Source organism: Scophthalmus maximus, chromosome 15 (assembly GCF_022379125.1).
Source record: "Scophthalmus maximus strain ysfricsl-2021 chromosome 15, ASM2237912v1, whole genome shotgun sequence".
Classification (NCBI taxonomy): Eukaryota; Metazoa; Chordata; class Actinopteri; order Pleuronectiformes; family Scophthalmidae; genus Scophthalmus; species Scophthalmus maximus.
The window spans coordinates 8,085,516-8,103,457 of record NC_061529.1 but is presented as its reverse complement, the minus strand read 5'-3'; the positions used below and the strand labels follow the sequence as shown (position 1 = coordinate 8,103,457).

The window sequence follows — 17,942 nt, the reverse complement described above, 5'->3', positions numbered from 1 at the left end:
CTTGATGGATCCTGGAAGAGGGGGAGGATGAGGAGGAGAGATGGAGAGGAGGAGGATGGGGATGGAAGGCTGTGGGGTTAGTGGTGTCGATGTGACACAGCGGATGTGGCGATGGAGAGTAGGTGATGGTACCCTGATGCCCTTGAACAAACTGTCATTCAAACCACTTAAATTAATTTCTCCACCTTGTCTTCTTCCCCTCCGCCATGCCATCACAGTGCATGGAGTGCACTACCTACAGGAGGCTGCAGCATGAAACAAAGTACACGTCAACAACTTCGGACTCGATAAACGGAGAACTGTGTAATGGAAATAGTCGAGACCTGCCAGCTCTGGCTTCCGATTTTTCAGAAACGGCTGAAGCAGGCATTTTGGAAACCCACCATTTTCGCATAATGGTTCTTTGTGTTGTTAGGGTGTATAATTAAGATCTCACTGTGACAGCCATTGACAGAGAGCTAATGAGGGTTCTGATGTATTCCATATGAATATGAATATTGAATTTTTAATATTTTATGGCTTTCTAATTGCCTTGAATGCTGTTAATGGCTCTGACTGTTGAATATTACCCACACTGAATGTGTGGCATGCATAAGTACCTTTTCAAGCCGAGAGCTGATGAGAAGAAAAAAAAGCTTCATTCTCAAGGTAAAAATTCTTTGCTTTATGATCGTCATGTATCTTTGGGGCAGATACATATCTTGAATGAGGGCACGTCTGCGAGCGTGACTACATGTGAACCACTCCCTTACCAAGATAAATGTATATATAATTACAAAGTATATCACATACACTACCTTGATATAGAGTTTAATGGCCGTATCGTTTCTTTGTAGAGTATGTCTGCTGGCCTTAATCTTCCCCACAGCTGACATCTTAATAACTCAGCCCTCTCCATCTATTTCCACCGGAGACATCCGGATGTGGGGGAAGGATTAGTTTAATGAATTTGACAATTAGTAACAGAAGTTAATGACTGCATGGGGCTAAGTACCCTGATGGACATGGCTGGGGGACTGAGGGCTTCCATTGCTCTGGGCCATAGATCCTCATTAATAGCTTTTCTGCCTGGAGGAGAGGACAGTGGAAGCCGGGCCAGGCCTTTGTTTTGTCTGCCTCCGATCGGGCTGCAAGGGAGTTGCACTGTTGCACGACACCATGCCAGATTTAGCCCCGCCCTGGGCATGAATTAATACAGGGTCTTGGGTCCCGGATCAGGTGAAGCTCCCTTTAATGAACTTGGGTCATTAAATGTTGAAAAAAAAAAGAAGAAAAGTGACATGGACTCGGCGCAGGGAGGGAGCTCTGTCGTCGGATCTTGTGCCAAGAGTCATGAAGAAAGAAAAGTGGTTTGTGGGTCACCGGAGTCCTGATGACCTCTGCCTTGATTTATCATTATGTTAGCTTCTTACCCGGATCCCACCTCTAATGTAGTCAAAACATCGTTTAGCCCGATAGCTCTCATAAAGATTTTATTATTATTTATTATTATACAGTGCTTCATGAGCTACCTTGTCGCTTTGTCAAGTATTCCCACTATAAACCATTTTGATAAATTTTTCAGCTACCATAAAGTCAAAGTTTGTATTTTTTATGGCATCATGAATACACATGGAACAATTCCCATATTATCTTACAATTCAGATTTATATATATATATATATATATATATATATGTGTGTGTGTGTGTGTGTGTACCTCTGATCCACAATAATTCATCCTACCTTTCCCACATAGGATAAGAAAGTATGCCTAGAATTTGTAAAATCACGTCCACAGCAGCGTTAGCTGGCCTCTCATTCCTGCCTGTCTCATGGTGATAGCTATAATTGCGACAAAAACATTACCGCATCCAAAAATAATCATTTTTCCACAGCCATTTGCCAAAAGGTCTCATAGCTAGAGCCTCAGCCGAAAACAAGAGGATGTGTACTTGAAATTTGTCTTGTGTTATCATTAGTGGCGAGCGTGCTTAGATATTACAAGGCTGCATGACGTCATGTAATGACTGACCTGGACCTCAGAGGCCCAAGAACATACAACAGTCTGCCTGCAAAGAGAAAGAAGAAAGAGTGAGACAAAGAGACGGAAATGCACGTTTTTTTCTTTTTTCTGTCTCGCTGTTGCTCTGATGCTCTCTGATTCTGTCAGGCTTCGTCTGGTCCTGTCATGTTTTAAGCCATTGGACCAAATTGGTGTTGATGTAGCGCACTTCTTCAACACTCTCATTCCTGTCTCTTTCCCTCTTTCTGTCTCGCCTTATTCCTCTCTTTGCCTCCTAATTTGGCTCTTTAGGAAGTGACAATTGCATTTAGGGAAAAGGTTATCATTGTATTAGAATAGAGTGCTGGCCCCGAGGCTTACCTAGAATTACATGACACCGCCTGCAGCCCCCTTGGGTCTGTGCTGGGCTGAAATGTTATCAGTCTGACTTAATTACTGTCACTGGGCAGCGGCGTTGACTACAATGTATATTCCAGCGCTGGACTTGTTGGAGAGATATTCAAAGTTGAGTGCTGAATCCGACGTTCTTCAGATCTCTTGGTGATTAACTTTAGGTCAAAGAGTTAAACTCTAGCTGTGTACTTGTATCTATGCGTTTAGCCTCGCCTTTATATCTCACATCCTTTCGCTGCACCGTAAACACACAAACACACACACACGCACACACACACACACGCACACACACGCACACACACACACACACACACACACACACACACAGAGAGCACATCCTTTATCTGATTAGCTGGCACGCCTACATGGAGCTGCGTATGTGTTTGTGTGTGTGCGCGTGAAGCACAGTGCGTCGCAGCTCAGCGTCAAGCCCCAGGCAGGGCATGGATTTCATTTAGGAAAGTATCAAAGGTTTACACGCTGTTCGCTTTAATCAGCATGTTTATCAGGCAGAGAAAAATTGCAGGAAGGGACCACAGGGAGAAGGAGGGGCGGGGGGTTATCTTAAGGACCAGTAGCCAGGGAAATTGATAATGGCTACAAGGTAATTTACTGGAGGCTTGTGCGTCCCTCCACTGCTCCTACCCTTGCCTCTCATTCTAATTACAGCCCATGTAATGTTCTAATGAATCTGCAGGTTTGTGTCTGTAGGGGAGGGGCATGTAGGTGGAGAAGAGGGTTGTGTGTCTGCGTGTGTGTATGTATGCGGGTGAGCGTGCAGCTCCAACTTGCGCGTGCACGTGTTTGTTTGTGTGTGTCACTCCGGATCAGGCCTGTTTTATCGTGAGGGAAGATGGAACACATTTCAAGGCCGTGTCAGTGTCTCTCGAGTGCATAGTTGTCTCACTGTTTCTGAAATATGAATACGATATGAAAAGCAATTAGATTAGCCCTCAGCAATATTAAAGATACATGCCACTCACAGATACAATGCTCCGCCCGATACTTTCGAGTTGTCACGGCGCTTCTGTCTTCGAGCCCCGCGGTGCGGAGAGGATGGAAGCTGCGGTCAGACACATTCATCTCTCACGCGCACACTACACGGCCGATAAGGTCCAGGGACTGCCTGTAGTGGTGCCGGTGCCTCCAGTCGCACAACTCTCGTGTGTGCATAAACACTCGCGTTCACTAACAGAGCCATGTACGCAATCCTCCAGGGGATATTGGCTGGGCCGTGAAGGCCTTGATACGAGCAGAGTGTAAACATCCCCACAGGACTGCGGTCCAGCGATAGGAAGAGCCGTCCGGAATCTCCCGTCTGCTTTTAGTTTTTGTGTGTACATGTTAACATGTGTTTGTGTGGTTTTGCTCAGATAACTCGTTGGGTTACCATTGTGAGTTAAGCAAAGAGTATCTGGCCCCACGGGGCAGTGACATCATATCGCCATAACAGTGTAAGTTGCACATACTGTATAATGGGAAAAGGCCCAAATTCTTTTCTTCTTTAAGTTAACTCCATCTTTTTTTTCTCCCCACAGGAGAAGGAGGCTGTGGAAGCAGTGTCAGTAGGGGCCATTCTCTCCGATTACCAGCGGGTCCGTGTGGAAAATGTGTAAGTCAAACATACATGCACATTCATGATCGAGAACACACACACAGACACACACACACACACGCACACTCTGACGCACACTCTGTGGTCCACTGAAGGAAAAGAGTGCATCCTCTGTAGACTTCACCTCACCGTGTGTTTTGTTAAAACACACACACTGAGTTTTGTTTATGCCATTTTATTTAGACTAACTTCAATTTATGCTGTGGCTCTGTTTTTATGGAGAAATGATTTTTCTTTTAAAGTAATAAAACTGATAGATTCATAATTGCCATGATTTTGTAAATACCACAAAAATGCACTTTTCCATTAAGAGTGAAACACAACAGTCTTATCTGCAGAAAGATGAAATGGTTTCCTTGTGACACAGATACCTATATGCTGTTCTTGTTTGATTCTTTCTCTCACCCTCTCACTTCAGCCGACTGGACACGCAGTCGCAACAAATCCTGCTGTCAGTCAGCAAGTTTTGTCCTTATAGATGCTAAATCTATACATATAAAGGCCGTGGATGTGCGTGTTAATGTGTCAGTCAAGCCTCAGCTTAAGGGGAAGTTTTGTGTGTGTGTTTGTCTCTGCCTTGAAGAAAGCCACCGGCACTGGTGTCAGGTGGGAACATGTGCTGTGCCGGCCTTCCTGAAAACAGAGAAGGTGCCCAGCCTAGGCTGCTTTTGAAGTTCTTCTGGAGCCGGCAAATATTCTGTATCAACCACTTTGCATCTCCTTCAGCTTCTACAACTTTCCCCCTTTCACCTGTTCCCCAGATGTTTGCGGCTAGGTTTGCAGCCCCTGGCCTACCTGTGGCGCCGAGACCAAGAGTCCCTGCTCTCCGAGATGATATCGTCTGACCTCCGCGCTATCCTCATCAAAGTCGCCGCCTTTGGTGAGTTTTTGTCTCACTCTTTTGTGTCCCGTGCAGCTGGTGAGCTGACGTCCCCTCCCTTCTGGTCACCCTTTTTTAACTCCCTCTTTACGTGCTCTTAAGGCGCCATGGTTGGTTAAGTAGTGTTTGGCACACTGATTGAAGGGACAGAGTTTGGATAAGTGTGGGATTGGAGGAGGAGGAGGAGGAGGAGAGAGGGAGGTGGCAGCGGAGGGAAAAAGAGAGACAAGCAGAGTAATGCCCTCATCATTAATCTGTGGCTTAGGCAGCGGTGTTGAGACATGTGCCAGCGGCAAAGGTATTGAAGCAGAGAACAATATGAAAAGATAAGACGCGCAGTGAGGAGGAGGTGCGAGGGAAGTGCACAGTGGTAGTGGGGCGGGTGGGGAGGAGGGAGGGTTTCGGCGGTTGAGGAGCAATCACAGGTGATTACCCCAAACATTAATGCAACCTGTCAATAAGCGGCACATGTCGCCATTGTGTGAGAGAAACTCCGCAATCCCTGCTCATGCATTGCTCAGAACACATGGTCCGTGAAGGGAAGATTAAAATCTGGTGTCTCTCATTTACGTTTTTCAACTGCTTCAGCATTGAGGGAAGAGGTTAATGTGCTGTCACCTCCTCTCTACCTGCCTGTTTTGGAGCCCGAGGATAGGAAGATCGGATTACTGCATATCAGGAGAGAGTAAAAAGGGGGGAAAAAACTTTTTCTTTCTCTTTTCTTTGGTGATGTTTCTCTACATAATGTTAAGATGCCTACCTGTTCCTACTTGACAGCGCAGCCGGATCCCTTTTTGACGATGCCAGTGAAAAATGACAATTACGGCCACAAATAGTTCTTTTTTTGTTTTTTAACCCTCAAACTACTCATGGCGATAGATCATGATGTACACATTGTTTTCGTGCTGTTAAGTGCTTGTTGTCACCCTTGGTAGCAATCAATCGAAAAGGGTCCACGCCTGACTGATGACCCGCAGAGCTGAGCGGCGATGCGCTCACAATATTCTGCATATCTTTCAACACCGCTCAAACACCCTCTCACGAAATGCACTTGTCAAGCAATTTATCTTTGGTTCTTTATGTGCTGCACCCATTTGTCATCTGTAATAACTTCATGATAAATGACTTTTTGGTGGAAAAATAATATAACACGTCACATTCTCATCAGTGGAGAGATCATGTCAGAATCCCTGTTATACCCACTGTTTTTTGTTTTTCCTTCTGTGGGATCATAATCATTGTTTACTAGTCAGGAATAATTTTTATTTCCACTTGGAAGCAGATAAGATCTCAATTTGCATTCAAAAGTAATTGATCAATCATCATGCCAAATTACCCTCGTGGAATAATGTGCCCGTAAAGACAATAAGACCTCAGTCACCCTGCGCCTCTGCCAAGCTTTCTGCCTGAAACACAACTATGTCTAAAAGCGAATTCTCAGCATTTTTCGGAAGATTATAATTAGAAAGGAAAATCACCTCGGGTGCCTCTGCGTGTGTATCTTGGCCTCCCTTCTGTGTGTGTTTGTGTGAGTATGTGTGCATGTTTTGGCTACAGGTAAAAAGAAAAAGATCGTATCAGCCCTGACTCCTCACCTGTCCCCAGGCAGTGGTAATTAGAAAGGAGAGAATTGAATAGGGGTGCAAGGAGCGCCCAGAGCACTTTAGGCAGCACTCATATAATTGCAGCTTTGAAGGAAGCAGTTCTGAGCAATGAGGTGTGCTGTTTGGGGCAGATTGGGTGACAGAAGGGCGTACCTGGTGGCCTTTGGTGTTTGTAAAAGTGAGAGAATAAGAGCGAGATTTCAAGGGATTTACCTGTGCAGACCTCACGGGGAGGGAAAAAAATCAACAACTTTCACAGGGCAGAGGTTAAATATGCAACTGAACCGACAGCGATAAACTTCTGTGGAAGTATAAAATGGGTCTTGGTGGGCTGTGAATAAGAGGCAGTCATCCCAGATTAATATTCCTTCATTAGGTGCTCAAAAAGACAGGTGGAAATAAGCGGTGGATGGATAAAGAAAAAAAATAATACTGTGTCTCTTTCCTCGGAGAGGATATTTTTCCTTGATGAAAAATCCCTCTATTCAAAAGACAGCTGTCCAAATGCAGGAGGATCCTCTTAAGTGAATTCTCCGCGAGCGTTCGTTTGCGTGCTGGTGGCGGACTAAGACCACAAAAGAGAGAGAGAAAGATTTTTGTTCTTGAAGAAGCCAAATTGCATGTAGCGAAGTAATTTCGACTATGTTGAGTGGAAAACCTATGAATGTCAGAAAATGCTTCTAAAGCATTTGGCTCCAAAGGGAAATGCATATTTTTGTTAGGGAATTGTCTCCTCATAATGCAATATCTTGCGCGCTAACCGAGATAATTGGCAATTCCACGAGCTAGAATTAAATATTCATGTAATTAGTTAATTGATTGATTAGTGCAGGTCCGTGTGAGGGCACAGGTCCGGCAGTTAATTGGTCCTCAGCTCCGGAGATAATTGGCACGTGTGAAATCCAGGTCTGTCCACCGGAGAACCCTTCTTCACACGCAGCCTTTGTGCGGGGAGGCAGGGAATTCACGTCACAAATTTCGCTTCATGCTGATCACCTCACCCACTTAAGGACACTGAATATAATTTGATATATACTTAAAGGACAAGTGATGTTTAAAGGCATTATAGAATTTGTAACTAATAATTGTTCCAGTGTTGAAGGCAGTGAATTGGCAATTCCCTTGTTTTTTTCCTTACTGTACCTATTGAGGAAAGGTGGAGCTGTAGTGCTAGGGCATGTATAGTAGATTTGGCAGATATTTTTAAATGAAACAATACAAGACAATAAAAGAAGACAAGATTTGAGCACGATGAGCGGGACTCTATTAGCTAACTGTGCTAAAAGACAAGATGCCATTTTCTCCTGGAATTGGAGACAACACGAAAACTGCGCTGTCCTCTAATCCAGGTTTTATTCATCAGTTAATCAATTCATATTATCTGTTGTTGACATTTTCTGTACCTCAGTAAAGGTACCTTGGCACAACTCACACCTTGAAGGATTTACAGTAAATGCTCCATGGTGTCTGTGTTTCGAGCGTTAGTTTGTCTGAGTGTTTAGCCTAGTGCTCATGGTCAGGCTCAATTTATAGTTCAGAAAATTGTAAAAGGCCAAAAATATTATCGTGATCAAATAAAGGAATTCTGAATTCAATTCGAAGTCAGTTAGAAAAATTGGGGGAAATGTCATCATTAGCTACATTTTTTCTAAAACCCAAATCTGTTCAGTTCACCATCACATGACGTGAAGAAAAGCAGCCAGTCCTCACAACCGCGAAGCTGTGGCTAGAATAATGACTGAGAAAATTAGTTGATAATTAAAATAGATGCCAATTAATTTTCTGTCACTTGACTAATTAATTGATAGACTAATTGTTTCACATCTAATATCACTGAATCCATTAACTGTTTTCTTAATTAAAAGAAGAAAAAAAAGAGAGTTCCCTTGGCCTGATTTTAATTTTTTAAAACTCCTTGTTTTTCCAAATTATCTTGGCTATTTTTTTGGGGGGGGGCTTTTAATAGGACAGGAAATGAGGAGCGATGGAGAGAGGGTGACATGGTTGCGATTACATGGTCAGCACTTTAAGTGAATAACAATTGCCATTTCACAACGATAAAATATTATATAATACAGAAAGGATACTTCATTAAAATGAAAAAAGTTCCTTGACAAATCCTTTGACCTGCCTTTACTTTCCAAAGACTTAAGTCTTTGAAGAGTTAGTATAGGAGACAATGTTAAGCCGCAACAGCTCTTCACAAATAGATACGATGGTCAGCAATTTTATAAATAAAGGTTAAAATTTCCTGTTCAGTGTGGACATGTTCAGCACTTTCAGTTTCCCCCTTTTGATTTGTTTCACTGAAAAGATTTCCTCTTGACGGGATCGCTACACGATTCATGTTGCCTATTATTCCGTTCACAGACACTGAATTTCAGATAAGAGCCTGACAAATTTCACATATAACCTTAATCTTATCGCGCTTTGTACGGCGCCGCCTCCTTCCCCTTCTTTCTTCCTCTCCGTTATGCATTTCTCCGTCTCTCTACTGCGAAGATTAGGCGATAGTGAACAGCCATTGTTTCGGCGGGGGTCTTTGAGAGCTTCGTTTAAAGGCTGATGCAGCTCACCTACTAGGGAGGAGATGCTTATTTCCTCCGTTTAAAGGCTAAAATGTTACACATCATGAATCCAATTTTCTCTGCCTTCTCTCTCTGAAGGCTGGGATTAAAGCCGAGCTGTCAGCTGGCACGCCAGATCTCAAGACAACCGGCGGATGTCTGCGATACCGCGCTCGGCTCAGTTCAGACAGTATCTACGATCTCCCGGATTTTAATTTAGCATTAGACTCGGTAAGCAGGGGAAAAAAAAAAAAGAAGCAGTTTCAATTAAATAGGTAACTCGCTGCTGTGGGTTTACATGAATCAACATCTCCCAAGGTGGGAAAAGGCCAATCATGTTTGTTAAAAAGAATTAGTGCAAAACGTGTGCTGTGGATATAATTGCCATTGACTTCTCTGAGGGTAGAAGTGAGACAAGTATTTTCTGTTTTTTTTTTTAAATCTGAGAACGTTGCGTTGTGGTTCAAGAATTGAACATTGAAGTAGAATTTTAAAGCACAATGAAAGGGTTTTCTTGATTGAACTTGTTATTGCAAGATTTCTGTGAAATGGTTAACTTGTATTTTCTCTTATAATGCACTGACAATACAATACTTTTCTTTTTTAAGATTAGATTTTTCATACTTCGTACCTCTCATACCTTTTTCATACCTCAAACTTACCTGATTGTCTAAATGGCTCCTGGTTTTCCTGGCAAACTTTTTTTATTCCTCTCTACGTTCAACCCTTTAAATGTCGACAAGGTTTTTAAAAACTGCTCTCTCCCTCATTACTGGACTCCCTGGTTTTAAAGTTCACTGAATTTGATTGGAGTTTTATAGGATAATATGAGGCGAAAAGCCCTTTTAAAGGAGAGCCATTCCTCTCAGTCTCTCTTAGGGAAACTCCTCTCTCTCTCTCAAAAGAGCGCTCTTGCTGTCTCTGGCGGCGGACTAATGGCAGCTTCTAGTGGGCTTATTTGGGTTTAATGTGGCATAATGAGGTTAGGTAATTGGGTTTAGGTCAAGTTGTAAAACAGCTTCAGAGGAGACAGAGATGTGAAGATCATGTAAATGAGTGGTGTTAGATGGCTGAAGGCTCACACCAGTGGCTACTTCTCAAGGTATGCATTGTCCAAGTGCGAGCCCATTCCACCGGTCCTTCTCTCCAAATGGTTCCCGTAACCTTAAGTTAGTCGGGAACTTCAATTAGGAAAACACTCATACAAGTGCTAAGTGGTCTTGGGAGAAATGCCTCCACATTAATGCCATCCTTCCTTGTATCATTTTATCACTCACTCCTGTCTTCCTCGATTTTCATCCTCCTCTCCCCTCCTTGTAAATATCAAATCATGTATCATATATTATTTAAGAGCAGGGGAGCTAATTAACATATTAAAAAAATGTGGCATCCCCTCAGCAATTTGGAGCCAATTATTAAAATTTGTTAAAAGGCATGACTAATTAAAGAGGATATTTAAATGGGATTGAATTTTAATGCTTTTTTTTTTTCTTCTGCCTCCTTATTACCTTTGTGGCAGGGTTAAGATGAGAGGATGTTGAGATTAGATATTCTCACACTAATTAAGACCACGGATCCCCTGGGAAGAGAATAAGGGCCTGCTCATTCTCTCCCTCCACACTCTCTCCTCCCTCCCCCCTTCCTCCACCGTGGCCCTCCCCTGTAGTGCTGGACCACTGGGGCCCGGAGGAGAGACACAGCTGGGATTAAGATGAACCCGGGATGGGATGCGACGTCCTTCCTTCACCTCCCTTCTCCCTACCCTCTCGTCTCCCATCCAAAGCTCCCCATGGGGCCCGCAGATGACACATTAACCTTTGAGGCTGTCAGGCCATGAGAAAAGAGAGATTCTCACATTACAATTAACTTTGTTCCTTTAATTAAACACATGAGCGTGCGTGCCGATGAAAAGGACCACGCGGTGCCTCCGAATAGAGGAGCTATATTAGATTATGAGGGGCAATTCAACAATTTCTTTTCAACTGCGATGGCGTTGCTGTCACAACTGCACATCACTTCATATAGGTCATCACTAACTTGTTAATGATTATGTCAATCAATTAAAAGGCAGCCTGAGATGTAGAAAATGGAAAATGTTGAAGAATAAGGCAATCCACTGCCAGTGACCACTGAGATGTACTTTTTTTTGTTTAAGATTCACAGTTAGGCCTGAATGGGGGCAGGAGCATTTCACTACATGGTTTTGGAATTTCCTAAAATTTCGCATTTTACATTCACGTCCTGTTATGATTGTTCCATTCTTTGTCGAAAGCACCTGGTACTTGGGGCTTTTGTTTCTTGTTGGAAGGGTGACGAATGTACTGTAGGAAAACATGTTTGTTTACAGGGTGAGATGGAGTTCAGCGCGGTGCCATCAGGAACAGTCGTCTGGCAGACAAAATCAGCATTTAGTGTCACGAAGGAGAACGACCCTCCAATGCTCAACAAGTTCTTAATGTTCATAGTCCCCAATAGGACTGATCAAAATTATAATCATCCATCACTGCTGTGGTCTAAATCTGAATATGGTTATTAAAGCGGTGAAGGGTATGGCAAAAAATTCTGGAAGTCAATTTGCTTGGTTTGTTATTAGTTTTTTTTCCGTTTGGGGAGTGAGGAACAGTGAGCTTGTATTTTAGAAGTGTGCCACCACTGGGTGTGCGTACAAAGCTCCCCCCGCCCTCCTCTTCCCCTCCCTCTATTCTCTCAAAATGCCGGTGAGTCACTTCCAATACGCCGTTTCAGTGGAAGGGGAGGGAAAAGACAAATAAACAAGATCTCTTTCCAGAGTTTATGTTCTCAAAGGGGAACTAGATGAGGGGGCGGCAGGCGATGGGGGTGCGGGGGGTCTGCGGCCAGCAATTGAAAACTGTTGCCCTTACCCGAAGAGATCTGTGTACACTACTTGCAAAGTCAAACAAATAGATCCAGGGTGCAGGTTTACGTGTGTGTTTGTGCGACTGCCCGTAAATCTCCTTGCCTGTCATCTTCAATCACTGTTCTCTGTTCGTGATCAGACCTCTCCCTCTCTCTCTCTCTCTCTCTCTCTCTCTCTCTCTCTCTCTCTCTCTCTCCCCCCCTCCCTCTCTCTCTCTCTCTCTCTCTCCATACATGTGTCGGTGTGCATATTTCTTATGCGGGCGCCAGGCCTGGATCCAGAGAAACACTTGGGAAAACCTCTGGCTGACATGGAGCCCTATCTGAAACAGGTCACTGACTGGTAGATACGCTACTGCCGTGTTATTCTCTTCACTGCGGTTCATCCATGTCTTTCCACGTGTGCAACATTTGAAATACAGGCAGAAGTTCACTTTCAAAGTCGTCCAATGTCTTGAAATGTTTATTCACAATTCAGAGCTTGACTTTTAATTTCAGTTTGAGAATGATTGTGATCTCATTTCACTGCTTTCAGTGATTTATTGGAAGAAAATCACATCACAGTCACACCAATCACATCCTTGGTTTTGGTATTTGTCTCTTAAACTGGTGTCAAACTGGTTTGATGAACTTAAAATTGAATATGAAGACAGTCTGGTATTGTAAAACATTTTTAAATTTGTTTATTGTGTTTGAATAAAATGTGAATGTGAATAAGATGGCTTTTTTTCCACTCATCAGCTCTCTCAGAAGTACGGAGTCCATATTTGTGGAGAGGGAGGTGAATATGAAACTTTCACCCTGGACTGTCCGCTCTTCAAAAAGAAGATTGTTATGTGAGTGAAACTCAATAAACTCACAAGTTACAATTTTTACAACTTTAGAGAGTTGTTTTTTTTTTGGACAACAATGTATAGACGTGTTTGTTTTTGTGTGTGTGTTTGTGCAGTGATGCAGCAGAGACAGTGATCCACTCGGCAGATGCCTTTGCTCCAGTTGGCTACTTGCGCTTCACCAAGATGCACGCGGAGAACAAAGACAGCGTGAGTGAAACTTCTGAAAGAATCCACGAGTATGACTTGTTTCACAGATAAGATCAATGCGGTTCAATGCTGAATCAATAATTTTACAACCAAAGTTTTGAGTTGCTCTGGGGTTGATTACTTTAAACCCACTCTGAGGGCAAAACAAATACAAGAACAAAACCCTTTGGTGTCTGATAACTTTGTTGAGGAGGAACACAGCACTGTAGGGCAGAGTTCAGCTCAACCTCCAGAGGGCCAATCTCTCTCCCGCACTCTCTGGCTCTCGGTCTCTCCCTCCATCCCTTGCACTCTCTCCTCTAGCCCCACATGGCCTACTTTGACGTCTGCAATATTCACTGCAGCCTGAAACTAGGCCCAGCTTAATAAACATGTCTGCTCACATTAAGGCGCTTTGCATTCAGGTAGCTGGCTTAGCAGACACAGACGGGGGTTTCCAGAAAGGCAGCAGGAAATGGCGTTTGGTATATAAGAAAGACAAACGTTTTACCTCACTTGCAAGAACGGAAAACTCAAGCGTGTTTTAAATTGTTGTTAAAAAAGCCTTCTTGGATTGACATTGACCTCATTTATGTGTACTTTTGATTAATCGTGTTCAAATTATCCCGTCTAATAAGACACCTTCTAGGTGATGCTAGAAGTGCTGCTTACATGCCGCAGTTTTCGCTGCAGCAAGTTAAGAGTGTTACACTTAGGGACGGTACCCGCCTGTGGATTAACATGTCTCCAGGGTAAAGCATGTGATTTGCACATGTGTTTCTTTGCACATCACACACAATAATGTGTTTTGTATTTGTATATGTGCAAGAGACTGCGATACTGTTTGTAGCCTTGTGTGTGTCTGCATATTGGGTGGGGGGCTGGGACTGTAATGGACGGAAAAAACATACCCCCATCCCACAACCTCCGTGACCCTGCAGCCTCACTCCCTACAGCTATATATTTTTTCACTCCCCTCAGCGCTGCTCCCACCCCCATCACACAAACACACACACACACACACGCACGCTCCCACAGCCCCCCCCTAGGTTTCTGGCGGAAGAGCAGGGAGATCCAGGGTCTGCAAGGGGTGGGGGTGTTGGTGGGTGGGGGTGGGGGGCAGGCAGGCAACCAGGGGAGAACCTGCCCTGGTTCGGCCTTCTGAAGCTCTTCTCGTCAGGGTGACAGATCTGCGGTGACATCAGCACTAGAGGAGACTGCACCGGGCTCAGGGGGTGGGGATGGACCACCATCATTTGCCCTCCGTTGATGCTAGTCAAGCTATTTTTCATGCTGGCCAGGAGAGAGGGGCTGAAGTATAATTAATTTGATTATCATATGGCCTAATGCGGTTGACAGCAGATGAGGGGGGGTGAATGAGTGTTGGGTGGGGTGAGAGGGGTGTTGAGGAAATATGAAATATGCATTCAAATGTGTGAGGCCCAGCAGGATTTGGCAGGAAATATGTTTGCCTTAGAGAATGGTAATGATTTGTTATTTAAAGATGTAGCAGAGGGTAGTATAAGTAGAAAGAAAAAAATTGGTGAAATCCAAAACATGTCTCACACATCCAGACGTGAGTTTTGACTGACAGGCAGCATGATTGAATCTACGGTATCAGAAAACACCACTCCCTATTCGCCTGAACCGCGAATATGTTAGCATGTTGTTTCATATTCATTCATTCACCTTCAAGTTATGTGTGTCTGGGCCCTTGTCATGAAAGACTGACAAACACAGCCTGCCTGGTAGTGTATTTGAAAAAGGTTGGCTAATTTTACAGAATTTTGTCTGTCTCTGCAAAAGGCTCAGCGCTCTTTGGTGGGCGTTTGGCCTGATGTATTCCCTGTGGTGCTTTATCGTAGGATGCGGTGGCGGGAGCTTTGCCCCATGGTAGTTGTCCTTGCCAGAACGCCATTGACAAGATGACTGAGGAGGTGGAATATGCTGATCAAGCTGAAGACAACCAACAAGAATTTACATCAAGTTGTGACCTTAGTTGTCAGCAGGGCCACGGTGAGATTCATTTATTGTGAGACATGTATGCGTGAGTGTGTATTTTGTGTGTGTGTGTGTGTGTGTGTATTTTGTGTGTGTGTGTGTGTGTGTGTGTGTGTGTGTGTGTGTGTGTCAGATGATATCTGTGTGTGGTGAGTGCTCACTGAATCTGTGTCATGTGGCCAGCCTCATGATGCTGGTGTTTTTGAGGAATTGTTTGACAAGAGCTGTCATTTCAGAAGTGTATTTGTGACAGTCTCTGAATTCGTTGCTCCTTTGACATAAACCACCTATGCATGAGTTCCCTCTCATTCGGTATCTGTCCGGGTTGTAAATTAAGACAAATATGACGTGACATTCTCATTTTGTACGCTCTGAGAGTCTCGATCAAGCATTATAAACATTTGACTAATCATTTGCATTGCTGACTTCACCGTTCTATCCATTGTACATCGTTTTATTGCCTCTCTCCCTGCAGACGTGCCTCCGTCCTGCTCAGCCAGAAGCTCTAGAGGCTATCAGTGGATCAGTGGCATCAACGGCCTTCAGAGCCAAGTCCCTGGGATCCAGGCCCAGACATCGGCAGCTTTCGCACAGCTGCAAAGTAAGGGAACGTGTGAGGGAGACAGAAAGTACAAGAGATTCAACCCTTATGAAGAACGTCTTTCTTTCTCCTAGCTGTTTTAGCAAACACACGAGGGGGTGTGGCAAGAAAAAAGTCGCTCCTTATTCAAAAGAGCTTGTCAACCCAGCAGGCAAAACCCTGTGTCAGAGGCTCCATCCGTCACCAGAATGGGACGGCGAGTTGGCCACCAATCAAGGACAAGAATTTTAAACCGAACCAGGCCTCTCTTTTAACAAACACACACACTCACACACACACACAGACACACACACACACACCGTGAAGTCGTGTCGGGTGGGTTATCGTTTTTTTTTTCCGCCCTGAAGAAGTTTGAAAAGTGTACGCTTTTACAGTGTATCGCAGTCTCTTTCTCCTTTTTGATGGAGAAAGAGGAGCGAAAGATGAAAAGCATATTTAATGTTTATCGTGGTGCTCAGCCGAACTGCCTTCGCAGTGGAGAGACAATATTAAACAAGTAAATATTTAATGAACAACCTCTTTGTATGAAGGCGAAGTAGTCTGAGACGCTGATGTTGGCAAAGGAAAAACAAACTTGAAGCTCTTTCAAATGATTGTGTGGAGAACTGCTTTGCGTTGAGCCCTTGTGCCTGGGTTTGGACCCAAAAACCTACAATGTGTAGACAAAATGTGTCAGACTGTGCTTTAAAAGAAGGGGCAGACACCATTACCACTTTGAAGCAGCTTCAATGGATTTCAGAGTCAGACAGAAAACCCGATTAATCTATCTTAAGTACAATGGTGATTGTGTAGAAAGGACTGTTTGAACTGATTGTCAATATTTGTGGGTGTAGATGTGTTGTACATGGTTGTCGGTCATGGTCCCAAACTGCTCTTGAATAAACCTCCCCAAGCAAATTTCTGTTCACTGACTCAGTGAGCTGCAGTTGGAGCAGTTTTCTCAATATGAGAAATAAAGAAAGTCAGAATTTGATTGTTTTATAGAAGTAATCCAAAAAAGTCTCAAAGGTCTTAAAGAGCCAGGAAATTGTGGAACATATACAAGTGAGGATGTACCAGGGCACTTTTCACAAGGTCACAAATTTAACATTTTGGCAGTTTAAACACAACAAATCTGGATTTTACTTTGAGTATACTGCTTGTTCTGCTAGTTTAATACTATATGATAAACAAAAGCTTTTCCCAAGGTGAGGTAAGGTTATGATAGGTGTGGTTATGCTATTGAAATTTATGTTACACTGTATTCAATTATAATGTGTTCACCTATGTCCAGGTGAGTTGGACCGCAGAGGTTGGACGTTGAAGGACGTTATCCTGATTCACTTGTACGTGAGCAGCATGGACGACTATGGTCAACTCAACGCAATCTATAAGCAACACTTTTGCATGAACCCTCCGGCCAGGTAAAGGCCTGACCTTTTTTCTCTGACTATCTAATTTCTTGTGGAAAACGTTTCAGCCTCTCTGCGGGATTTTTAATTCTTAATTTGAGTCGATATAACAGCATTCATGCCACGTTTCCCCTCTTCTTGTAGAGTGTGTGTCCAGGCCACTCTGCCTGCCGGACAGCTGCTGCAGATAGACTGTCTGCTCCACGACTGGACTGAGCCGCCGCAGGAGGGCTGCTTCCACCAGAGAGAGGCCATGCATGTCCAGAGCCTGTCCCACTGGGCCCCGGCCAACATCGGGCCCTACAGCCAGTCTGTCAGGGTAAGACTCTTAAGGTGCACAACACGCAGAGGTGACGGGCACATTGCTGACAGGGTGAATCTGATGGGAGCCAGAAAGGAAAAATAATGTTTAAATGAGCCTAATTTTGTAGAGCTGCAACTAATAATAATTTCCATCATGAGTTACTCCTTCAGTTTGTTTTGGCGTCAAATGGCACAATAGGTGCATTTCCAGCTGTTTATATGCACATTTTTAATTTGTTTGCAAAGCAAACCAAAGTATCATTTTTGAAGGTTCGTAATAGATGACTGGAGGAATACCAAAGATTAATATGATGAATGATGAATCTCTCTGGTGATTCTTGTGACGCTTCATTTTGTTTGACTCACAAAGCAACCGAGCTGTGTAAGGTTACGTGCGGTTCTGAGTGTGTGTCTCTGTTTTCTCTGTTTTTGTGTCGATGCCTGCATTCAGATGGATCTGATTGTTGTTCTGTGTGATAGTTTGTTCTCAGTACTACATTTGTGTGTACATGTAAATATGTGTCCACATTATTGTGGGCACTACGTATCCATCTTTGCAGTTGTTTGTAAAGCTATGAATCTTGACTCCTTTCATATTGTTTAAAGCCCAGAAAGAATGTTGAATTCAAAGGCAGAAGAGAGGAAGTGTGGGCCGTGGTTGCACGGTTGGCTTGGTGTTTTGTT

The 17,942-nt window shown here is 43.7% G+C and overlaps 1 protein-coding gene across 5 annotated transcripts in view; it reads left to right on the top strand.

Annotated features, from left to right (window-relative positions):
• dph6 (diphthamine biosynthesis 6) overlaps positions 1-17,942 on the top strand; it is a 55,750-nt gene that overhangs the window by 10,888 nt on the left and 26,920 nt on the right. For all 5 annotated transcript variants that reach the window (XM_035610673.2, XM_035610675.2, XM_035610674.2 and 2 more), the window contains 9 exons: positions 3,936-4,009; positions 4,774-4,892; positions 12,211-12,272; positions 12,682-12,776; positions 12,890-12,983; positions 14,828-14,978; positions 15,439-15,564; positions 16,838-16,967; positions 17,100-17,274. In XM_035610673.2, the coding sequence (XP_035466566.2) occupies positions 3,936-4,009; positions 4,774-4,892; positions 12,211-12,272; positions 12,682-12,776; positions 12,890-12,983; positions 14,828-14,978; positions 15,439-15,564; positions 16,838-16,967; positions 17,100-17,274 (1,026 nt within the window). The remainder of the gene's footprint in view (positions 1-3,935; positions 4,010-4,773; positions 4,893-12,210; positions 12,273-12,681; positions 12,777-12,889; positions 12,984-14,827; positions 14,979-15,438; positions 15,565-16,837; positions 16,968-17,099; positions 17,275-17,942) is intronic.